Source organism: Odontesthes bonariensis, chromosome 17, assembly GCF_027942865.1.
Source record: "Odontesthes bonariensis isolate fOdoBon6 chromosome 17, fOdoBon6.hap1, whole genome shotgun sequence".
Lineage (NCBI taxonomy): Eukaryota > Metazoa > Chordata > Actinopteri > Atheriniformes > Atherinopsidae > Odontesthes > Odontesthes bonariensis.
Window position 1 is genome coordinate 34,536,640 of NC_134522.1, and position 26,316 is coordinate 34,562,955.

Consider the following 26,316-nt stretch of genomic DNA (forward strand, 5'->3'; position numbering starts at 1 on the left):
GGGTCATCTGGGTGGGATGAGACGTACAGCTGGGCATGGTTTGCAAAGCGATGATTCAAAAAGCCATGTAAACAGATGAACAATCCCAAAGAGATGGGGTCCCAGTACTTAACATATGTGCACCCTGAGAGTAAGGCAATATAATGTGGATGTTTGTCCTTGCCATGACAGTTTAAACGAAAGGCCAGTGCATTACAATCTAATAATTCAAGTGTGCCTTGTTTGAGATCCCCAACTGCTAGTAAGATGGCCAATGATGGTTTACGATGGTAAGATTTACCATGTTAAAGGCTGCAGAGAAGTCTGGCAAGATGAGAACTGAAGACTGGGGCAGTTTTTAGGGTCTCTGTCACAAACAGTCTGTCTTCAAAGGTAAATTTCCCTTTGAAGACAGACTGTTTTGGATCAAGGACTTTATTGTGCAAGGGGAAGTCTGAGATCTGTTCAAGAACAGCTCTTTCAATTACCTCTTTGTTGGAAAAACAGTTGGAAAAACATCTGAGGCCAGCAAAGTATTCATCACATGGGAATTCTGGTACAATTGTAGGAAAGGATTGAAAGAGGTTTCTGGGAGTCAGGTCCAACTGACATGTAGTCACTGCATGTCAGAAATGTTGATACCTCGCTTACAGTGTGAGGAGTAAATTATGAAAATTAAGTGCTGTCAACTGGTGAAGACAGGGCATGCAGTTGGACTGCTGCATGTTTGGGTCGTGGGTGAATAGAATTGAGGATTTATGACTCAGATATTGTGAAGCACTTGTGTCATCATTTACTGTTTATATGAGGCTTTTGTGGCTAGGGGCAGAGGAGGAGAATTTAAAACTTAATGAAAATATTTTCAGGTCGTTGGCTCTGTTTAGGGGCTGCATGGTGGTGTGGTGGTCAGCACCGTCACCTCACAGCAAGAGGGTTCCAGGTACAATTCCCAGCTGGGGCCTTTATGTGTGGAGTTTGCATGTTCTCTCCGTGTACGTGTGCGTTCTCTCTGGGTACTGCGGCTTCCTCCCACCAAAAACATGCATGCTAGGTTCATTGGTGACTTTGAATTGTCCCTAGGAGTGAGTATGAGTGTGTGTGTTGTAGTTCGTCTCATTTGTCTCTGTGTGGCCCTGTGATGGACTGGCCACCTACCCAGGGTGTACCCCGCCTCTCGCCCGATGACTGCTGGGATAGGCTCCAGCCCCCCTGCGACCTTAAGTTGGATTAAGCAGATATATAAAATATATGGATGTATTCTGTTTAGGTTCTCATCATTCTGATCTTCCCTCTCCTTGCAGTCTGGTAAAATGTTCATCCCCGACTACACCTCCTGCACATTGCTCTGCTTGAGCCTACTTTCCAGCTTTTTCCTAAACACATCCTTGTTCTGTCTTTGCTTCACTTTCAGTTCTTTCTGTACACTCCTCAATAACTCCCTGTCTCCTTCTGTTATGGCAGTCTTGTCATCACCATGTACACTCTACTCCAGCATACACACATATACATACACAGTGGTGTTTTGGGGCTGGTTTTGCACTTTGAACTAGTTTTGAATTGGTTTCAAACTGGTTTTGGACTTTGACCCCTGATGTTGCAGAGCTGCTATTTTTCAATTGAGGGAAGACAGTTCTTTTTTACTTTGGCTGGATGTTGGAGCTCGTTGTACAGCAAAAGGATGAGTATGGACTCATTTGACTAATCCATGAAGGAGAAGCTGAAAATCCAAAGTAACTTTTTTGCATTACTATAAATTCAAGCTGACAGTTGTTCACAGTCACTGTAAATGGTTATTGCATTTGCATGTGATAATAACCCTACACTTCGTGGGCAGATTCGTTGGACTAAGACAGTGGGAGGAGCCTCGGACTGTCAGGGAAACTCCTCGCTGCACAGCGAAACTCTGAGGATTGAGACCATCAGCCGGCATCAGGGGGGGCGCTACTACTGCAAGGCTGAAAATGGAGTGGGCTCCCCAGCCATCCGCTCCATGCGAGTTGATGTCTACTGTAAGAACACACACTTCACACATTGGATATATATATATATATATATATATATATATATAATATTTTTGATTTTTCCAGGTGTTTTGTTACTGATCTGTGTCGTATTACCCTACAGAAACTGCCCTATAGTGTCTGCAACAGTCCTTACAAATTTCAAAACTAAATATTCTAAATACTTTATTGGTTCCTCAAGAGGTGATTTGATGCTCACAACTTTGCAAATGTATCTGCACCGATAGAGGTTGAAGCAATCAAAAATGCAAATATCAGAATATTAATGAGAACAATGAATGATACTGGCCAGTTCATAGCTGACCAATAGCATCCAGACTCAGAAAAATGAAAGATGACACCTTATATCTCAAACGGTCTAATGTTTTAAAAGAGATACGTTATTTAACAGAGGAATAGGAGGGTTTCAGTTACGTCATCAAGGGAGCGCGCGAATTTCAGTTGGTGGGCAGGAAGCTTGACTACAGCATAGCAACAACATGGAGAATATGGAGATGAGTGAATATTGTAGTGGTTTGGAGCCGGCACATAGGGAAAGGTATTTGGCGTTAGTTGAGAAATACATTGGGCATGACACATACTTAATGAAAATGTCCGAATTTTCGCAAAACCGGAACGATTTGCCGAAAATAGAGGCTGTGGACATGACGAGCTACCTGGTTCTCCAGACGTCTTACCACACCAAGCAACAGATGAAGGCCCACAAAAGTTTGGAAGCATACAACTATTACCACAGCGGATGGATCAGCAAACTCGGAGTAAAACGTCTACAGAATGATTGTGTTTTGGTGTTCGCCAGGGTAAGTTTGTTTTCTGTGTTGTTTATGGTGCATTATCCCAATGGAAAATGCAGTGTGTAGTGCAGGGCTGGGCAGTAAAGCAGAACTTAACATGTTGAATGCCGAGCTTTGAATGTTGGCATTCATGTTTTGATAAAATGCCGAGATCCAAATATCCAAATGCTGACATTGTGTCTTTGTTAGCCTAATGCACAAGAGAGAGAGAGCGAGCGATTCTGTTGTCAAGAACTTGGGAGCTAATGTGCGCTGTTAGCACTTAAGCACTTCGTGGATACTACTGAAACGTGAAGATTGTGACGACGTGACAAATTTGTTTTGTTTAGATCAACCACTCTCAGAGATCGCATGAAACACCGATGACGGTGTCTTAGCTCTGTGTTTTGGTAACCCAGCTTGACCGTCAGAGCCCAGTCCACTGACTCAGTAGCCAGCAACGCGCTGGGGCAGCCTTCAAAACAAAGCCCAAACGTAGCCCGTATTACATTACTGTTGATTGGCATTTAACAACATAATACTTTACTGCACTACTACAAAACAGTTAGATTTCGCACATACCTTTGACGAAGTGGTCACCGCAGACACGAGCATTTGCAGATTCAGCTCCTCCAGTCTGTAAACGTAGGTTAACTATCCACTTTTGGCGGCGTTGTTCTGTGAGTTTTTTTCCATTTCTCACCTCTATGGGCGATTACCTTAGGTACTCGATAGTAACCCTTTCCCTTCTCTCAGTTAGACTGATTGCTACATCCAAAAACGGCACAAAACTGAGGCATTTTGGGCAAAAAGTGGCAGACAAAACATAGTGTTTTCAATGGGCTCCAGCTCAGGTTGCCCACCACTTGGGTTCGCGCGCTTAGAAAAATACGGAAGTGACGTCAACTAAAACCCTCCTATTAAATCTGACTTTATTTTAAGTGAACCAACTAGATAATACGGGAAAGCACCAGAAAATAATTCATGTAGCCTACTGATTTATTTATTTTTTTCTTATTTATTATATTTTTCTTTGATTTGTAAGTAACACTTTATTTAAAGAGTTGGGTTGATAATATTCTTATCAACTTGACACGGCACCTGTCACCAGCTTTATGAATGAGATTTCTTGGTGTGTAACCTTCATATAATGTTTACGACTGTTTTCATTGTCATTTGGCAATTTTAATGCAAAATTGGCATAAGATGTCACTGATATGAAAACTTGACTTTGTCTCAGGCAGCATAACTTGTTTTAAAGCTGTCATAAATATTACATAACAATTCTATTTATCGCACTAAAAGAAACTGTTTATTACTGTGTGACAATATTACATTTCGCATCACTTGTGTTATGTAAAAAATTGGCAACATCAACTACGATGACATTGGTATTATGACACCATTCTAATTGTGTCATGAATGGCTACTTTGACTGAAAGTACAGTCATACAATTTGAATTGGTAATTTGTATAATAAGGCTAATATTGTTGCCAGATTAGTTAATGTCATAAAGAATTTCCTTGGCATACAGGGCAGTACTTTAGAATAGAATAGAAAATACTTTATTCATCCCCTGTGGGAGAGATTCAAATTGTCATATAGCTCAATTGAAATATTGACAATGATTGTATATTCAAAAATAAACAAACAAATAAACAAAAATAAAAGTAATAATAAATAAATTAATAAAGTAAACATGTCAGCAGTCACTGTTAAAAAGTGTTATGGCTGTGGGGACAAAGGACCTCCTGAACCTCTCAGTCCTGCAGCGCAGTGAGATGAGCCTTTAACAAAATTATTTATTTATGACGCTATTTAGTCATAGACAGGACAAGGTTGACTAATATCAATTTCAACAGTTAATGCTGACCATATAAACTAACCATTCAGCCTGGTGGCCTTTATCAGAGAATTTAAGAAAATGGAAGTCGGGCTTTTGTACGGTTGAAGAGTATACCAGGGAGCTGTGTTGGTGAAGGAAACCAATTTTGTCCTGATGATGGCCAGTTGATCGATGCAGGAGGAGAGTGTGTTGCAGGACGGGTGAACAGAATGTTCCCCCCTGTCAGTCAAAGGGGGAGGGAAGGTTGACATTCTACTTGCTATCGAGGAAGAGCTGAGGGGGTATAGATTTTAGATTTAGAAAAGAGATCTTAGTTCTCTTTTGGGGCGGGGACAGAGATGTCTGTGTCCATGGTGATAGCCAAGTGGTCGGAGATACAGAGATTGATGAATTGTGAGTCCGGTGGAGCAAACCAAGTCCAGAATGTGGCCACGGCTGTGGGTGGGGGAGCTCGTGTGTCAAGTTTTGAAGCAGTTGCAAAAATTCTGTGGATGATTTGCAATTGGTATTGTCGATGTGGAAGTTAAAATCACCAAGGAGGAGAGTGGAGGGTGAGATGGCATAAAACTGGGTTAAAAAATGAGATAAATCTGAATAAAAGGAGAGGTTAGGCTTGGGGGTGTGGTAGATGACGGCATCGACCAGGGGAGTAGAACCAGACCGATCAAAGGTGAGATTTTTTTCTTTCAGTGTATTTTTCCTAAAAATCTTCCTTCATCCCTTCCCTCTCTTATTTTATTTCTTAGACTTGGATAATCCAAAAATAACAGTGCATCAGAGCATCGATGAAGCAAAAGAACAGTTCTACTTTGAACGGACGGTATTTCTTCGTTGTGTTGCTAACTCCAACCCTCCTGCGCACTACACCTGGAGGAGAGGCAGGGAGGTGCTGTCACAGGGATCGGACTCGGGGGTGGAGATATACAAGCCATTTTTTACACAGGTGAGGAGATTTCAATTCAGAATTTGATACTATCTTTAGCAACAGGAGTAGGCTGTGTACTGATTTACTGAACTACTTTTCTTTTCTATGTTGCATATTTCTCATTTGGGCCTGTTTGGACCAGCGAATGTTTTTGTCCCATCAGAGTGATAAATGTCATAAAAACAAGCCTTAGATATAAGATAATTATGACACGGTTTCATTTTTTTATCACATGTCAACACTCAAGCAATGATGGATGCAAACTTCATCATCTCAAAATCTCTACAACTCTTATCTGACTCTTTAAAAAATGCTTTACTCTATCACTGTATCAATTTTCAACCAAAAATGTGATTTGAAAAGATGTACTGACTTTCATTTACTTGAAATACCAAGCTATTTACAGTGTGAGACTTTGCTTCCTGCAATATTCATGATTCATGACTGAATATTGAACATTAGACTGTGAGAGGGATTGTTGCATTTTATCTCCCGACTGTTCAGACTTGAGATTCCTTATTTCTTTTTCATCCTGCCTCTGACAGCCATGAGGGATCCTGACATGGTCTGCACATAGATGTGACCAAATATGGTTTAAAGTTTCATTTTCAGTTTGGAGCCAAACAAATATTCAAATCTCTCTGGGTTTATATACAGCCTCAGGTTCATGAATGCAACAATTGAACCTTTAAATAAACAAACTGCTCAAGCCTCGGTCACAACAACTGAAATTCTGCAGATTGAGAGTCTATATTTTCTCTGTATGTGAATGTGAAATGTCCAGTCGGGTAATTGGGTAGTGGCCTGTTAAATACCACTGCTGTGAATTACATTACAGTCATTTTGCAGACGCTTTTATCCAAAGCGACTTACAATAAGTGTGTTCTACATCGGTAGGCAAAAGAACTTCAGGTCACAAGAAATCATAAGTGCATTTCCTTCCAAAACCAAATAGCTAAGAGCATAACTAGTGCTAGAGTAAGTGCGATAAGTTAGGTACCTAGACAGATGGGAAGACAATTTAGAAAACAAATAAGTGCGTAAATTAGTGTTATTGCCATTGGCTGGCGGACTGTGAGAGCAGAGAGACTCTTTGGACTTTGTGTGGAGGGCTGGAGCAGGTGCACAACTATAGGCTAAAACATTGAAAATAAAGCAGTACTAAAACATGACATCTTGCCTTGATATCTTTAAGACCACACCATGAAGAATATTCCTTAAAATGAATTTAAACTAAATGAACACCTCTCAGTCTTTCTGCAGATAACATCACCAAAGACCTCTCGGGATCCTAGGAAATGACTACCTGTAAATTCCTACCTGCCAGTAGTTTCCTCCCAGTTTGTTATGTTCAACACATTTCTGGGAGTCAGGTCTTAGGCAGTGTGTGTGTAGCCGCCAGCCTATGAGAGAATGGGACTATAAAATGTAGCAATTACCAAATGAGCTAATTAAAATCCCTGTCCCATCTCTGCTCTGTCTATGTGGATGCCTGTACTACACTCAAGTTTAAACTCGCTCAGCACAAGGCTGACAACATGAGGTGTGGATGTTTATTTGTGGTTTGGAACTCACCCGCTTTAAGACAGTTATAAAGCTATAAAGCTTTATTTCTCTGATTTACTGTATTGTTCTGTGACTTGCAACACTTTCACTCACTCCAGCACTGATGCTCTCCAAGACTGAATTCTGGGTTTGCAGACAGCAAGGAGAATTAGCAGCTAAGTCTGTCTAAGGAGTAAAAGATGGTCCAATGCAGTGCTAAAATGTTTTTTTAATCAAACTTTGACCCCTTGCTTTGGCTTACCCAACTGAGAGGGAATTTGTATATAAAAATACAAATTTGTTTACATTGTATTAATTCCTGTAAATTTCATTCATCAAATTTGGATATTTCATTTAGTATATAAATATTTCTTTACTCTGTTTCTTCTAATTTTAAACTCTATTTTAATTTATTTATGATGTGTTTATGGTATTGTGTTTAAAGTAAAAAGTAAAAAAATATATAGATTTTTGAAACATTTTTTCCACATCGTCTTTGTAATGACTGGATCATTAGTTGTATTGCTTGTGAAATGTCTTGACCTCAATAGCTATTCTCACCCACTTTTCTATGCACATGAGAGACTGCGATAGCTGGATGTGAGGAGAGGGAGCTGCCAAAAACGCTTAGATGGAGCAGAAAAGAATGCTTTGACAGTCTGGATGTGCAAGTAAAATCTTTGTTGAAGCCATTAAACTCAGAAAGGCAAGGGACACATCACAGAAGATGAAAAAGAGATGGCTCTTTTATTGCAACGAGTTACTCAACCAAAGATGAGTTCAGATACTACTAGGATTGAATGGTACAGAAAGCAAGTTTGCCATTCGCACGTCAAAACACTTGGCATAGAATTTGATAACTAATAAACATGTTTCTTACTCCGCCTGAACTTTTGATGTCAGTTTGCGCAGACTAACTGATACAGCAGCAAGCAGCACTCTCCCGAGCTGTCACAGTTCCAGCGTGATCCCTCACACTTAAGCTTAACCTGAATTAACCTCGTCTGGTAAGAAAAACTCATGTTAATGGGTTAAAAAAAAAAATGTTTTTCAGCAGCAGCCATGCAGGAACAGAACAGTGCATGAAGTGTCACACTTCGGTGCATCAGCCAGCGTCTCTGTGCCGCTTCCCTCTTCACTGTAAAGAGAAAAACAGGCGTGTCTGTTTTCATGTGTGACATTCAGTCACAATGTATTTTGGCCTTAAGAGTAACCTAACCAGAAGTAAGTGTGACAGCCTGAACATTAAAGAAAAAAACAGAAAGATAAAAGCACAATAGAATAGCTGAGAATCAATCATCAGTGTAAGATAAATAGAATTTTGTTTTTGTGTTTTCTGCAATGTACCAAAGAAAACCCCAGCTGTGGAAATGTTTATTACCCCCTTTTTCATAAAGAATTAACAGTACAACACAAATGACTTGAGATGAACAAGACAGCTTTAAATTGAGTTTTTTTTTTTTTAAACTCAAACATTTTCAGAAAGTATGAGCCAAAATGAATATTAAAGTCTTGCAAGGATGAAGGTGTGATGTGTGTCTTTCAGGGAGAGACGAAGATCTTGAAGCTGAAGAATCTCCGTCTCCAGGATTATGCCGACTACACTTGTATCTCCTCTGTCAGAAACGTCTGTGGCATACGAGACAAGAGTACCCACTTCAGTCTGAACAACAGGACAGGTACACCAACACGCACAGGTGCACATTCCAGTATGACCAGGCAGGGAAAAGATCAGTGTGTTGTCATACTAACAAATCTTTTCATATACTTCTGGGAATATTTACTTTCAATAAACATCCATCCATCCATTTTCTATTCCACATGCTTATTGGAGCCTATCCCAACTGGCATTGAATGAGAGGCAGGGTGAGGGCCACACAGAGACAGATGAGACAAACATGCACATTCACACGCACTCTTAATGTCAACTTCGACTCTCTTAACATACCTGTTTTTGGAAACTTACTCCCCTCAGAAATGCCCCAGCCTGTATTTGAACCAGGAGCCCCCGTGCAGCCCTTTTGAACAAACACATTTCCTAAAAGCCACAGTCTACTTTTCAAAAGCCAGTGTTTGTTCTCACGGTGCAACAACAAATTATTGTGAAAGAATGCCATCATTTCATCATGTTAGGCACTCGGTTCAGCTAACACTGCATCTGCTTCTATGTATCTTTTTTTTATGCTTTCGTCAAAAAATCTATTTGGTTGATGCTGTAATTGTTTTATGTATTTTGATAGGGTTGACTATTTTTTCGGATTGGATTGTTGTAATAATTACCGTGCTGATTTGTTGTTCCTGCAGGAAAGACTTCTGTCTTTGTTGTTTTCACTGAAAGCTGAACAGAAATGTGTTTGGCTGCAGACGGAGGGAGCCCTATGAGGTGCCACCAGGGACATAAATCAGAATTAACTTCCATATACACATGTGAAATTAAACTCTTCCACATACTATACTCAAAACCTTGCACAAACACTAGTGAAAAGCTCTCACATAAACTAGTGAAAACATTTACCTCTTATATAACCTACTCAAAAGCTCTCATACACACTACTGAAAAGCTTTCATATATACTAGTGAAAAGCTTTACCTTTCATATATACTAGTAAAAACCTCTCATATACATATGTCAAACCTCTCATATACATATGTCAAACCTCTCATACACATATGTCAAACCTCTCATACACATATGTCAAACCTCTCATGTACATATGTCAAACCTCTCATACACATATGTCAAACCTTTCATATATACTAGTAAAAACCTCTCATATACATATGTCAAACCTCTCATACACATATGTCAAACCTCTCATACACATATGTCAAACCTCTCATACACATGTCAAACCTCTCATACACATGTCAAACCTCTCATACACATGTCAAACCTCTCATACACATGTCAAACCTCTCATATACATATGTCAAACCTCTCATACACATATGTCAAACCTCTCATACACATGTCAAACCTCTCATATACATATGTCAAACCTCTCATATACATATGTCAAACCTCTCATACACATATGTCAAACCTCTCATATACATATGTCAAACCTCTCATACACATATGTCAAACCTCTCATACACATGTCAAACCTCTCATACACATGTCAAACCTCTCATACACATGTCAAACCTCTCATATACATATGTCAAACCTCTCATACACATATGTCAAACCTCTCATACACATGTCAAACCTCTCATATACATATGTCAAACCTCTCATATACATATGTCAAACCTCTCATACACATATGTCAAACCTCTCATATACATATGTCAAACCTCTCATACACATATGTCAAACCTCTCATACACATGTCAAACCTCTCATACACATATGTCAAACCTCTCATACTCATATGTCAAACCTCTCATATACATGTCAAACCTCTCATACACATATGTCAAACCTCTCATACACATATGTCAAACCTCTCATATACATTATGTCAAACCTCTCATATACATATGTCAAACCTCTCATACACATGTCAAACCTCTCATACACATATGTCAAACCTCTCATATACATTATGTCAAACCTCTCATACACATATGTCAAACCTCTCATACACATATGTCAAACCTCTCATACACATATGTCAAACCTCTCATATACATATGTCAAACCTCTCATACACATATGTCAAACCTCTCATACACATATGTCAAACCTCTCATACACATATGTCAAACCTCTCATATACATATGTCAAACCTCTCATATACATTATGTCAAACCTCTCATATACATATGTCAAACCTCTCATACACATATGTCAAACCTCTCATACACATATGTCAAACCTCTCATATAGATATGTCAAACCTCTCATATACATATGTCAAACCTCTCATACACATATGTCAAACCTCTCATATACATATGTCAAACCTCTCATACACATATGTCAAACCTCTCATACTCATATTTCAAACCTCTCATACACATATGTCAAACCTCTCATATACATATGTCAAACCTCTCATATACATATGTCAAACCTCTCATACACGTCAAACCTCTCATACACACATGTCAAACCTCTCATACACATATGTCAAACCTCTCATACACATATGTCAAACCTCTCATATACATATGTCAAACCTCTCATATACATATGTCAAACCTCTCATACACATGTCAAACCTCTCATACACATATGTCAAACCTCTCATACACATGTCAAACCTCTCATATACATATGTCAAACCTCTCATATACATATGTCAAACCTCTCATACACATGTCAAACCTCTCATATACATATGTCAAACCTCTCATACACATATGTCAAACCTCTCATATACATATGTCAAACCTCTCATATACATATGTCAAACCTCTCATATACATATGTCAAACCTCTCATACACATGTCAAACCTCTCATACACATATGTCAAACCTCTCATACACATATGTCAAACCTCTCATATACATTATGTCAAACCTCTCATACACATATGTCAAACCTCTCATATACATTATGTCAAACCTCTCATACACATATGTCAAACCTCTCATACACATATGTCAAACCTCTCATACACATATGTCAAACCTCTCATACACAAATGTCAAACCTCTCATACACATATGTCAAACCTCTCATATACATATGTCAAACCTCTCATATAGATATGTCAAACCTCTCATATACATATGTCAAACCTCTCATACACATATGTCAAACCTCTCATATACATATGTCAAACCTCTCATACACATATGTCAAACCTCTCATACACATATGTAAAACCTCTCATACTCATATTTCAAACCTCTCATACACACATGTCAAACCTCTCATATACACATGTCAAACCTCTCATACACATATGTCAAACCTCTCATACACATATGTCAAACCTCTCATATACATATGTCAAACCTCTCATACACATGTCAAACCTCTCATACACATGTCAAACCTCTCATACACATATGTCAAACCTCTCATATACATATGTCAAACCTCTCATACACATGTCAAACCTCTCATACACATATGTCAAACCTCTCATACACATATGTCAAACCTCTCATACACATATGTCAAACCTCTCATATACATATCAAACCTCTCATACACATGTCAAACCTCTCATACACATATGTCAAACCTCTCATATACATTATGTCAAACCTCTCATACACATATGTCAAACCTCTCATACACATATGTCAAACCTCTCATACACAAATGTCAAACCTCTCATACACATATGTCAAACCTCTCATACACATATGTCAAACCTCTCATACACATATGTCAAACCTCTCATATACATATCAAACCTCTCATACACATGTCAAACCTCTCATACACATATGTCAAACCTCTCATATACATTATGTCAAACCTCTCATACACATATGTCAAACCTCTCATACACATATGTCAAACCTCTCATACACAAATGTCAAACCTCTCATACACATATGTCAAACCTCTCATACACATATGTCAAACCTCTCATACACATATGTCAAACCTCTCATATACATATGTCAAACCTCTCATACACATATGTCAAACCTCTCATACACATATGTCAAACCTCTCATATACATATGTCAAACCTCTCATATACATATGTCAAACCTCTCATATACATATGTCAAACCTCTCATATACATATGTCAAACCTCTCATACACATATGTCAAACCTCTCATATACATGTCAAACCTCTCATACACATATGTCAAACCTCTCATATACATATGTCAAACCTCTCATATACATATGTCAAACCTCTCATACTCATATTTCAAACCTCTCATACACATATGTCAAACCTCTCATATACATATGTCAAACCTCTCATATACATATGTCAACCCTCTCATATACATATGTCAAACCTCTCATATACATATGTCAAACCTCTCATACACATATGTCAAACCTCTCATACACATATGTCAAACCTCTCATACACATATGTCAAACCTCTCATATACATATGTCAAACCTCTCATACACATATGTCAAACCTCTCATATACATTATGTCAAATATTTGTGCATTTCAGTTGAAACAGGAAGGTGTTTTATTAAACCGGGAGTTGTAGTTTTAAACAGAAGTCATTCTGGTTAGCTTCGTGCATTTTGTGCAATCTCCTGCCGGTATTTTATGAAATAAAATAAACGACAATTGCTCAGCCACCCGCTGAATACCGCACAAAAACAGCGGCATTACTCAACTTTATTTTGGCTTCAACGGAGAACCTGCAGCTGGCAAAGGCATGCTGCGCTGGCAGGACGGAAAAAGAGATGCTAAGCGGCTATCCACCGAGTCCGGAGCTGGAGTTGAAGTGATCGGTTGCTGCCCAAGCCTTGTAGCATTTGACAGGGTCCTGATCGTCTTAATTTCATATGTGTATATGGAAGTTAATTCTGATTTATGTCCCTGGTGGCACCTCATAGAGCCCTGCTACCGCTTCCACCTTATCTGCACAGAAATGGGACTTATTCCGTTTGAATTGGTTTTCTTTGCTATCATAAACAGTCTTTTCTCAAGTAGTACTCGGTAGACAAAGAGTAGCTTCCTGAAGACGTGATTGAGCAGTGCCTGAAAAAGACCCGGAGCTTTCATCAGGCCAAAAGGCATGACCAGGTACTCAAAATGTGCCACGGGTTTGTTGGAGGTTTTCTTCCACTATAGCCGCTTTCGGACTGTAGGAACCTTTGGCAGTTCTAATAACCTTTTAATCCGCGGGGCCGTTTTCTCCCGTGTTCAGACATACAGGAACTCAGGGCTTTCTCCCTTAGTTCCTATAACTATTTAGCTCCTTCTCCGAGGTCGGGTCTTTTCATGGTTCTATAGAACGAATCTAACGGAGGTGTGTGGTGGTCGGTAGCTACGCCCCATGTAATTCTATCATGGCTGAAATGTTTCCTCATAGACACAGACACAACCGGCGTGTGTTTAATAAGTTAAACTTACACTGGTCTCATTTGTCTGCAGCGCTCTGCTCTCCTTTCTTACTTCATGAAATGAAAAAGTATCGTCTCCTGACTCTCTTTGTGAGCTTTTCCAGCCTCGATATTAGACGCCTGATGTGATTGTCCATGATTAATATCACCATCATGCAGACCATAAACACAGTGGCCTCCCCGCTCTCCATATTAGCTTCTTGGTGGTGTTTTTTCTACTCTCCTTACTTTTACCGTTTTGTTTTGTGTTTGAATGTAGCGCTAAACGGCTAACGGCTAACACATCACTGAAGCAGACGGCTGCGCGCGGCGCATCAGTCCCTATCAGGTCCCGACTCATGTGCGAATGCAGACTGAAACAGTTCCGCTGGGGAAGGATAGTTATCAGAACGAAATTCGAGGAGGGTAGTTCTGATAACTACTTTCTTAGAACGGTCTGTCCGAAAGCGGCTAATGGGTCCATTTGGAGAATCTGTTGTTGAGCAAAAAGAATCCTGGAAAACAAATTGAAGGAGAACAACATGAGTTATGCATTGCATAAAGGTGGTTTTAAGGAAAATAGGATTGAGACTGATGCAGGTTTGAACTTGAATAGGATTTTCAATAGGTTCTGTTCTAAACTACGTCCAGCGTTCTCCTCCCCTTCCTCCACCTTCTCCTGGCCCACAGCTTTCTGCACCGTCATGCTGCACCTCAGTCATGGATCAGAACACAGCCTCAAAGACAGCACATCATGAGGACATCAGTTTCACATGAATGTGAAAACAAAGAATCCTGTTTTAACGGAGCTGCTGAGTACAGATAGGGCTACATGATTGCAAGGCAAGGCATCTTTATTTATATAGCGCATTTCATACTACAGGCAACTCAATGTGCTTTACATAAAGACAAGGCATTTAAAAGATAAAAATTAAAACACAGTTAAAAGCAATCAAAGAAGAGGGGGAAAAATAAAAAATATAAAAAATAATCATTAATTAATTAATTTAAAAGTGAAGAGTGCAAATAAAATACTTTCAGGTGTCATATGCACAGCTAAACAGAACTGTTTTCAGCCTGGATTTAAACATTGTCAGAGTTGAGGCCTGTCTCACATCTTCTGGAAGACTGTTCCAGATTTTAGGAGCATAAAAGTGAAACGCAGCCTTACCTTGTTTCGCCCTGACTCAGGGCACCAGCAGTAGACCCCTCCCTGAGGTAGGAGACCCCTCCCTGAGGTTCTCAGAGCCCGAGTTGGTTCATATGGCTCTAACATGTCAGAGATGTACTTTGGCGCTTGACCATGAAGAGACTTGTACACAAGCAGAGCTGTTTTAAAGTCTATTCTCTGAGCGACAGGAAGCCAGTGCAGAGACCTGAGCACTGGACTAATATGGTCGTATTTCCTGGTTCTAGTCAGGACTCGAGCAGCAGCGTTCTGGGTGTACTGCAGATGTCTAACATCATTGCGTGATGGTTAGCACTGTTGCCTCACAGCAAAAAGATTCCCAGTTGGAATCTCATTCATGTGTGGATCCTAAGTGCTTGAATAAGGGCGAATGGACTTCTTCTTGGATCTTGAAGACGTTTCACCTCTCATCCAACAGGCTTCTTCAGTTCTGAACCAGATGGTGGGGAGTGTCAGCTGATAAGCAGAGAGGGTCTTTACAGTCACATGTGTCACTGAACACCCTGCCCAATGTACATGTTTGCCTGCCTGAAAGGGCGAGTTTCAGTCATAGGATCCAAGGTGGGAATGGCTGAGAAGCTGCCTGGGAAGGAGAGACGATGCTGCTCTGTAGGTGCTGGAAGGTGGTACCTGAGACCACCTCCTCTGTTCAAAGATGCCTTTTCCAGTTTAACATAGATGGCTTCCTTGACTCCTCTCTAAAACCATCTGTCTCCTCTGTCCAGAATGTGGACGTGTCACGGTTATTGGTGCGCGCAAAGGAGAACCCAAAAGCACGACAATGAGGCAGGCGGTTAGCAAGGGAAGATCCGTTTATTCAGTCCAAAAAACAGTCCAGGTCACAACCAAACGTTCCGACAAGGGGCAGGCAGGTATCAGGAATCCAGGAAAGGCAGAACTAGGTCAGAACAGGTAGGCAGGACTGGAAAACGCTGGAGAGCTTGGCAAAGAATAACACAAGACAATCTGGCAGGGAACAAGGGAAAGTGATGAGTATATTTACACTGAGGAACTAATGAGCAAATAGACTGCAGGTGAGGAGGAGATGGGCAGGAAACCTAGGTGAGGGAAATTAGTAAATTGCATCTGAAATGACAGGAGAGTTTAGTGAAGTGACATCAAATAAAAATAAATACAAACTAAGTATTAGTGTAACTACGTTACAGGACGTTCCTGTCCTCAGAGTGTCCCTGAGGAGCTGGCTCTCCTATGTGGTGCCATGTGCTGTGGAGCTGTTGTTTGGTAAAGTTTTAGGATTTTTTTATTTGTTCATGGACTGCTGGGAGTTATAGTGTGACGATGTCACCACTCTAAATTTCGACCTATATTATGTGTCTATGCTGTAAACTACTTTCAAGGCTCATCATTTCTCAGCTACAACATATAAATCAAGATGAAAGTATTTCTGTTCTCAAACTGTTATCGCCCCGGGCCTTGCGGTTCTCTCTCAAACTGCCCCAGACTGCAGTTTTTGCCCACCCAAAGTCAAATTTACCCCCATTCTATTTAAGCTCAGATTTTTACTTCAGATTGGGAGGAAAGGGATTTGAATTATACAATACAAAGCAGATTAGTTTTAAAAAATCCTCTCAGCATCAGACATGAGATTGTGCCACTTACAGTTTTAAAACTTCTTCTTAAATTCTTTGCACTGCACGTGTTTGTTTGAGGCTGTTTCTCGTCAGCCTGTCTGTCTGTCTGTCTGCCTGTCTGTCTGTCTGCCTGTCTGTCTGTCTGTCTGTCTGCCTCCCTGTCTGTCTGTCTGTCTGTCTGTCTGCCTGTCTGTCTGTGTCTGTCTGTCTGTCTGTCTGTCTGCCTGTCTGTCTGTGTCTGTCTGTCTGCCTGTCTGCCTGTCTGCCTGTCTGCCTGCCTGTCTGTGTCTGTCTGTCTGCCTGTCTGTCTGCCTGTCTGTCTGTGTCTGTCTGTCTGTCTGTCTGTCTGTCTGCCACCCTGTCTGTCTGTCTGTCTGTCTGTCTGTCTGTCTGCCTGTCTGCCTGTCTGTCTGCCTGTCTGTGAGCAACTGCTGCTGTGTTCTGTGTATATTCTCAGACATTGTCTCATCTCTGATCAAACTTATCAAACAGGAAATATGACAAAACAGGGAAATGAGAGGCTCTTGTTAGTCCGATTCTTTCATTGGAAGCCCAAGAACGAGCCGGATAAATCTCAAGTTAAACAAAGTATTTATTGGTGGTCACAGGTGAAGTATAGCAGCGCTGGGCTCGGAGGGACAGAGAGCCCTCGCAGGAAATCCGTCAGACCGAGCCCCGATTTCCAGAAACATTTCATATTTATATGAACCTTTATTTCCCAGAGGTTGGACTTACACTCGACAGAGTGTAATTGGACATGAGCAGGTCAAACACCGTCTTCGTCATGTTCTTTGGATAAGACAAACAACTGAATGTTGCTTTAAGCGTGCATCTGCTTTCCCAGATTCTTTATCTGACCCAGTTATTTAGTCCCACTATGTCACCTTGGACATACATTGCGTTTATATGAGCAGTGGGAAAGTACAAACTAGGAACATAGATTATTTAGTAAAATACAGAATATGAATTCATGTCTAGGAACAAAGCCAATTTTAACACTCCTTAGTGTGTGCCAGGTTTAACTTGCTGATAAAAAGAGTCCCCCGGCGGTATGTGCGCCTCGGGATGGACAAACACGACGAGAACATAAATCACTCAAACACACCGATGAAAGACAAACATGTATACACCACATCGTCGGGACAGAGAGGGGCCGCTGCGTCCGCACGCGCCGCCATCTTACAGATTCAATACATGCTGTTGGAGTGGTATATAATGGGTCCCAATCCAAACTGTTTTAGGGAGGCAAAGAGATATAGCTAGCTCACCCTGCCAAAAGCCTTTTCTGCATCTAGGCTTAGAATTGTGGCCGAGTCTTTTAGGTTTCTGCTGCCAAGGTGTTGTCTCAGACCTCCATGCAACATTGAAGAGATGTATCATCCAAGAAAGCCCCACAGTGTCTTCAGTATCTTGGAGCAAACTTTATCCATCCCCAGCACTTTCCTGCCAAAAAGTTTTTAACTACCTCAGCCTACATGCCAAAATGATAAATGAGTCTTCCCTGAAGTCCTGAGACTCTGCCTCCTCAGTGGAGGACATGTTGGGCGGATTAAGGAGATCCTCAAAGGGTTCTTTCCACCGTCCTCAGTTTGGGTCAGCAGTTCCCCATCCAGGTTCTCCAGGCCAGGCACAGTCTGAGGCGGGCTTTGCTTTCCCTGTCTGAGTGGCCAAATGGTTTGCCAGAACATCCTTGAGGCTGGCCAGAAGCCCTTCTCAATGGCCTCGCCATATATCTCCCACACCTTATTTTAGCTCAAACTTGCCTAAAATAAACAGACCGGGGAACTCGGAAACGCAGAGTACACATTGTAAAGCAGCCGTCTGTGTCGGCTGTGAAAATGCTGGTAGGATGGAGAATTTTCCAATTAAGGTCTATACAAATCGATACAATTATACTAAGATTAGTATACACATTTCAACTGATATAATGATAATTACCTTGCCGGCGCCACGCAGAGAAGCCGGGGCCACGCAGAGAAGCAGGGGCCACGCAGAGAAGCAGGGGCCACGCAGAGAAGCAGGGGCCACACAGAGAAGCCGAGGCCACGCAGAGAAGCCAGGGCCACGCAGAGAAGCCAGGGCCACGCAGAGAAACAGGGGCCACGCAGAGAAGCCGGGGCCACGCAGAGAAGCCGGGGCCACGCAGAGAAGCCGGGGCCACGCAGAGAAACAGGGGCCACACAGAGAAGCAGGGGCCACGCAGAGAAGCCGGGGCCACGCAGAGAAGCCGGGGCCACGCAGAGAAACAGGGGCCACACAGAGAAGCAGGGGCCACGCAGAGAAGCCGGGGCCACGCAGAGAAGCCGAGGCCACGCAGAGAAGCCGGGGCCACGCAGAGAAGCCGGGGCCACGCAGAGAAACAGGGGCCACGCAGAGAAGCAGGGGCCACGCAGAGAAGCCGGGGCCACGCAGAGAAGCCGGGGCCACGCAGAGAAACAGGGGCCACGCAGAGAAGCCGAGGCCACGCAGAGAAGCCGGGGCCACGCAGAGAAGCCGGGGCCACGCAGAGAAACAGGGGCCGCGCAGAGAAGCCGGGGCCACGCAGAGAAGCAGGGGCCACGCAGAGAAGCAGGGGCCACGCAGAGAAGCAGGGGCCACGCAGAGAAGCAGGGGCCACGCAGAGAAGCCGGGGCCACGCAGAGAAGCCGAGGCCACACAGAGAAGCCGGGGCCACGCAGAGAAGCAGGGGCCACGCAGAGAAGCCGGGGCCACGCAGAGAAGCAGGGGCCACGCAGAGAAACAGGGGCCGCGCAGAGAAGCCGGGGCCACGCAGAGAAGCAGGGGCCACGCAGAGAAGCCGGGGCCACGCAGAGAAGCAGGGGCCACGCAGAGAAGCCAGGGCCACGCAGAGAAGCAGGGGCCACGCAGAGAAGCCGGGGCCACGCAGAGAAGCAGGGGCCACGCAGAGAAACAGGGGCCGCGCAGAGAAGCCGGGGCCACGCAGAGAAGCAGGGGCCACGCAGAGAAGCCGGGGCCACGCAGAGAAGCAGGGGCCACGCAGAGAAGCCAGGGCCACGCAGAGAAGCAGGGGCCACGCAGAGAAGCCGGGGCCACGCAGAGAAGCAGGGGCCACGCAGAGAAGCCGGGGCCACGCAGAGAAGCCGAGGCCACGCAGAGAAGCCGGGGCCACGCAGAGAAGCAGGGGCCACGCAGAGAAGCCGGGGCCACGCAGAGAAGCAGGGGCCACGCAGAGAAACAGGGGCCGCGCAGAGAAGCCGGGGCCACGCAGAGAAGCAGGGGCCACGCAGAGAAGCCGGGGCCACGCAGAGAAGCAGGGGCCACGCAGAGAAGCCAGGGCCACGCAGAGAAGCCAGGGCCACGCAGAGAAGCAGGGGCCACGCAGAGAAGGAATACATAGGAGAAATGCAACAAAATACCACAGACCCTGACAGCATATCCAGTTTGATGTTATTGCCCACTGGGCATTCATGATTTTAGCTGATTCCATACTTGGTAAAATCTTGATAATTAAAACTAACTTGAAACTCTTTTTTTTTTTTTTTAATTGCCTTTCATCCTCTTCTTTCTCATCAGCTCCTCCTTCTATTAAACTCCCTCTGGACAACCCTCTGGTGGTGAACCCTGGAGAGACCATCACTCTGGTTTGTGTGGTGTTCGATGGAGATCCTCCCCCAAAACTGAGATGGTTGAGACTGGGAGGAAAGGAACTTCCGAAGAGGAGCATGGTCAGTGGTGGCACATTGACCGTCCCTGTTGTTAACATGGACGACGGAGGCACTTATACCTGCGTGGCATCCAACAATGTAGGGAACCCTGCTAAAAAATCCTCCAGCATACTTGTCAGAGGTAAGACGCAAACTCTTCAGTCTAAACTTCTCAAACTCAAACTTCTCTCAGCCCTAAATGTGCTGGTTTGTGACCCAGAATGGCAGAGTATATCCCACCAATACACCCCAAAGTAATAGATTAATCAGATCTTTAGTGAATAATTAAATGTCTGCTTTTACATTTAGACATACACTACCTAAAATGGATAATCAAATGAAAAACATCAACATAAATCTTCCAACTTAGAAAAAAAAAACTGCTGCTCACACACTGCTATAATTTACACATGCATGTCTTAAAATGAAATGTACAGCTACAGACCAAGATGTCTTGACAAATACTGGTTTGACAGTCTATACACTTTTGACAGGGGTATTACTATTGTTCTCATATTAAACATGTTTATGATGTTGTTATTCAGTCAAATCTAGAGATGCTAATATGTCACTATGCATAAATATAAGAAAAAAAATATTATGAATTATTTTCAAACTCTGATTTTGTTTTTCATATACTTTCAATGTTTGTTTGTTTTTTTGCTTTTACTATTCTCATAAATATTTGTTATTTGAAAATTGCTTTGATAAGTTTAGTTGATATTTTGTTATTTGCATTTTGCTATATTTAGGTTTTGGTCTTGAAGAAGTTTATTTATTTATTAATTTTTTGTTGTTTTTTTCTTTGTAAAGTGATTTGGGTTGCATTTGAAAAGTGCAACATAAATAGAAATGGAGAATTCCCAGTGGGTCCCGTAGCTGTTGGAACAGTGTGCTGCAGTCAAAAAGGGGGGAAAAAAATGGGGGAACAAAGAAAAAAAGGTGTCTGTACTCTGCGTACCGCTGCTCTGCAGCACACAACGGAGACCCATTTTCTGTGAAACAGCAGCAGATGTGAGGGATCCTAATAGCTGAGGAACTGTGCCCTCTTAAATCATCACAATGTGATGAGTGGTTCAGGCGTAACATGCTTGTTGGCTAATTCTTAAATTAGTTGAAAGTTAACAGTAAAAAGAGACGAGGAAGGCCATTGGAGAAGATGCAACCAAATGTGCAAAGCTAAGTGACATTTATACAAAAAGGCCAGCGAGCTGCTATTTTCTGTTTGTTATAAGATCTCTCTGAGGCCATAAGTTTGTTAGCAAGACATGTATATAAGAGGGTTGGAGCGACGGCGCTCTGAAGAACTCGAGACACATCATGTGAACAAAGGTTTTATGGGGGCGGTAAAGGGGAAAACCTGTTCTGAGGGGTTTGTTAGTTTTTGTAGAGGGGGGGCGCGTCAGTCTGGTTTTCTCTGTTCTCATGCACTACTCAGGCGTATCACTGACTGAAGTTAATATGTCCAGGATTCATACCTCGGATAACTGAACGAAGATGGACAGCAATGACATTTCTCATTAGGATCTTGAGTTTTCCGTTTTAAGGCGGGCTCCAACTACATATCTCAAAGGACAAAACAACCAAAATTGGATGCTCTCTTGAAAGCAAGAAGCTCTTTTTCAAAGGCTTATGCTGGATTGCTTTGACTGTTGTGCCTTGCCTGAGGACATCCACAGTGAGGGGTGTGCGACTCTGATCCTAACCCCTATAATCCTCAGAGTTGTCACATTTTCTTTTATTGAAGGACTAAATGATGTAAGTTAAATCACTAACAGCTTGAACAAGACAGGTTCAGCATGAGATCGGTTGACATGCTGAGATCCAAGATTTTGATACACATTGACAAGGTTGTCATCTGTGGTCAGATTTCAGCTCCAAAAGCTCCAATGTCTGCCCTGGTGGTGGCATGTCTCAAGGCTGAGACAAGAATACTTGTCCAGTAAACTATATTTAAGGTAAACACAAGAAACTTGTGCTAACAAAAAATGCACCACACTCAGTGAATAATTCCCTACACTCCCTATATAGATCAGTGAGCAGTGCTGACCAACATGTCATTGGGGTCATCATGTGGGAACCTCCTTTCATCAGTGTTTCATCTAGTTGGGCCCACGACACTTCCAGGAGGCTAGAGAGTGATCACTGGCGTCCCAGAGTCACCCCCCTAATGCCAGTTAACACTGCTCCTCACACCACAACAACCATCTTTTCTTTTTTTTTTCCCTCCCCACAGCCACCAGCTACCCCAGCCTCTCACCAACTGCACACCAGTCACAGCGGGGTGGGGATACAAACCCTGGTTCGGGTAGGGGGTAATGAAAGTATAGAGGGTGCCAGAGGTGGAGGCAGGACAAGACACACTAGCAGATTCAGCAGACAAACTCACCTAAACAGTCCTACAGTTACTAACAATGCCAGCAAAAACAAGGCCATACAAGCCAACTCACCTTAAATGACCGCCTGGTTTCAAAAGGCTCACATGGGCCACACCCTCCACTTAAATATCCTTAGATATTTCTTCTTTGCTTCTTCCAATAGTCTGTTTTCCCTAAGTGTTCCCCCTGCTGGGCCCCCAGCTGCTATTGCTTCTTCTAATCCAAATCCACTGACTGGACTTTACTGCCTCATCTGACACTTCCTTCACTATTTTCCTCACACTCTGTCCACTTTAACTCAGCTCCCTCAACAATGAGACAACAGACTTTGCAACAAATCCTCTACATCCTACTTCCACTGGACATTCTAACCTTCCATCCTCGCTGCTCTGCTTCTGCCCCCAACTCCACATATCTAAGCTTTTTCCTTTCATATGCTTCCTCTACTAATTCCTCCCAAGGAACAGTCAGCTCTATGAAATAGACTCTCATTCTACTCCTAGACCACAAGACTATATCAGGCCTTAGATTTGTAGAGGCTATTTCCTGGGGAACCACAAGCTTATTTCCTAAATCTACCTGCATCTCCTAATCACAAGCATCCTCCAAGCTGCCGTGCCTCCTTATCGTCTTATTAACTTTCTCCCCCTCTTGAACAAACTGAATTGCCCCTCTCTTCACCTTAGACCCTCCTAAGTTTACCTGCCTTCGTTTATCTTCAATACCTGCAGCTAAGCTTCTTAATACTTGGTCATGTTGCCATGTATACCGGCCTTGTGACAGACTAACCTTACAACCTGACAACATATGCCTTAGAGTTGCAGTACCTGAACATAACGAGTCTCCAACCATATTGCATCTCTTAGATGATTTGCTGCAATAGGTGGATTTGCAATGTCTGCAGGGTTGTCTGCGGTGTTGTCTGCCGTACATATTGCCACTGCTGCAGCAAAGTGCTGTGCCAGGTATTTGAACTTGGTTGTGTACAAATACATAAAACCTCATCTAATTGTAAATGTACCTGAGCACAATCTGGCTGTATAGAAAGTAAATAGGGATGAGAATTTATAAGATCTTATTGATTCCACTGCCATTATGGATGTCTCTTATCAATGATGGTCTTTATCAATTTGCTCATTCCTTACCCAATTAGAAGAGAAAACAAGAACACTACACACGTTTTCAGCATCAACATACCTGCTTACTCCTTATAGCCACCATCTCAGAAAACACCTTTTTTATGTATGTAGAGCTTCATGATGACACTGGCTACTGCTTTGTCCAACTTATTACATGGTTTCTTCTCTTTTTCTCCCCGTGCTCACATATACAGTACAGCCAAATTCCCAATGAACACTCCAAAAACATTTCTACACTGCTATTCCTCTCTGATGAAATTGGATTCTAGAAATTTTCTCTGTTTGCTCAGATGATTGGATCTATGTGTATTATGGATTTTGAAGTATTGGTGTTTCTGAGAAGAATCTCACCGTCTCGCACCATGTCTCTGACCTTAGCTACTGGATCGTGCTGGTTGCAGGTTTCATTCCAGATCCTCAAAAACTGATGGCATCATTATCAGAACACAGTTAAAGACACTAAAACTGAATATCTTTCTAACATTATTGTGTCCCATCAAAATAACTCTCGTGTGCTGTTTAAATTGATGGACTCTGTTCTTAATGCCCCACAACCTGTCTGCCTGGAAGCATCTTCTGAAACATGTAATGATTTTATGCACTTTTTCATAGATAAGGTTGTTGCGGCAAGAGCCCTCATTTCTCCACCTGCTTGTGACCCTTCTTGTTTGATCCCCTGTCCAGCTGTGTTTAATCAATTTGAACCAGTGAATCTGACCTTTCTAAAGGATATTGTTGAACATATTAAGCCACTGGGTTCTCCTTGTGATCCTTGTGAGGTCATCCTTGCTATTGTAAACAGCAGCTTGATGTCAGGTGTTGTCCCTGTAAGTTTTAAGCATGCTGTGGTACAGCCTCTACTGAAGAAGCCTGGCCTTAATCAAACTATTTTAGCTAATTTTAGGCCAATCTCTAAGCTGCCTTTTATCTCAAAAGTTTTAGAGAAAATTGTTCTTTCTCAGGTCATGCCCTTTTTAGATTAACACAACATTATGGAGGTTTTTCAGTCAGGTTTTAAAACTCAGCACAGCACAGAGTCTGCTTTGGTGAGAGTTTTTAATGACATATTCAGGGCAAATGACTCTGGTGAATATGTTGTTCTTGTTCTTGTTCTGCTCGACCTAACCGCTGCTTTCGATACAGTGGACCACAATATTTTACTATCTCGTTTACAGACCCAACTTGGTTTTAGTGGTACCGTATTAAAATGGTTTAGGTCTTATTTGTCAGACAGAACCATGTCTGTAAACTTAGCTGGTTCTGAATCTTCCACTGCTCCTCTACTTTATGGGGTTCCACAGGGCTCAATCCTCATGCTTCATTTGGGTTCAATACTAGAATAATAGAACAGTAATAGAAAGCATGGGATCTCCTTTCATTATTATGCTGACGACAGTCAAATATACATGCCACTAAAAAAAGGAGCCTTATCGATCAAGCCCCTACTTCTATGTCTTAAAGACATTAAAGCCTGGATGGCTTTAAATTTCCTAAATTTTAATGACCAGAAAACAGAAGTGAAGGTGTTTTGTCCCAGCAGCCTCCGTGAAACATCCCTTATTGATCTGGGCCCCTTGACGTCTTATTTGAAGCACACAATTTTCAATTTGGGTTTTAAAGTAGACAGTGATCTTAAATTAGATCGCCAGGTTGGAGCAGTGGTCAAGTCCTGTTTCTATCATCTTAGGCAGCTGGCAAAGATTAAGCAAATTCTTTTAAGACAAGATTTTGAAACTTTGATTCATGCGTTCATTAAAACTCGGCTCGATTACTGTAACGCTCTTTACTTTGGAGTTAGCCAGTCTTCCCTCAGGCGTCTCCAATTGGTCCAGAACGCTGCTGCTCGGCTTTTAAGAAGAGGGAGCACATCACCCCTATCCTGGCTTCTCTCCACTGGCTGCCCGTGCATTTTAGGGTTCATTTTAAGATTCATTTATTTGTTTTTAAAAGTTTAGATGGTCTTGCCCCATCTTACCTCTCTGAGCTGCTTCACCCATTATCGTCCCGCTCGTTGCCTCAGATCAGCTGATCAGCTGCTCCTGGAGGTACCGAGGTCTAAACTAAAGCTTAGAGGAGACGGAGCTTTTAGTGTTGCCGCTCCCAAACTATGGAACGATTTGCCGTTCAATATTAGAAGTGCCCCTTTATTGTCCACTTTTAAAACTCATCTTAAGACACATTTTTATTCTTTGGCTTTTAACACATGTTGAGACTTTTGCTCTTACTTTCTGTTATCGTGTTTTATTGTTTCTGTTGTCTTATATTTTGCATGTTTATTGATTTTCGTCTGTACAGCACTTTGTCGCAGCTACTGTTGTT

The 26,316-nt window shown here is 42.2% G+C and overlaps 1 protein-coding gene across 3 annotated transcripts in view; it reads left to right on the forward strand.

Moving 5' to 3' along the window:
* The window catches only part of mdga2a (MAM domain containing glycosylphosphatidylinositol anchor 2a), a 93,032-nt gene that overhangs the window by 11,713 nt on the left and 55,003 nt on the right, over positions 1–26,316 (forward strand). For all 3 annotated transcript variants that reach the window (XR_012766800.1, XR_012766801.1, XM_075448243.1), the window contains exons 3-6: positions 1,814–1,988; positions 5,367–5,563; positions 8,637–8,769; positions 20,350–20,622. Coding sequence is in view for 1 of the 3 variants with exons in the window: in XM_075448243.1 (XP_075304358.1) it covers positions 1,814–1,988; positions 5,367–5,563; positions 8,637–8,769; positions 20,350–20,622 (778 nt within the window). In the remaining 2 variants the exon portion in view is untranslated. The remainder of the gene's footprint in view (positions 1–1,813; positions 1,989–5,366; positions 5,564–8,636; positions 8,770–20,349; positions 20,623–26,316) is intronic.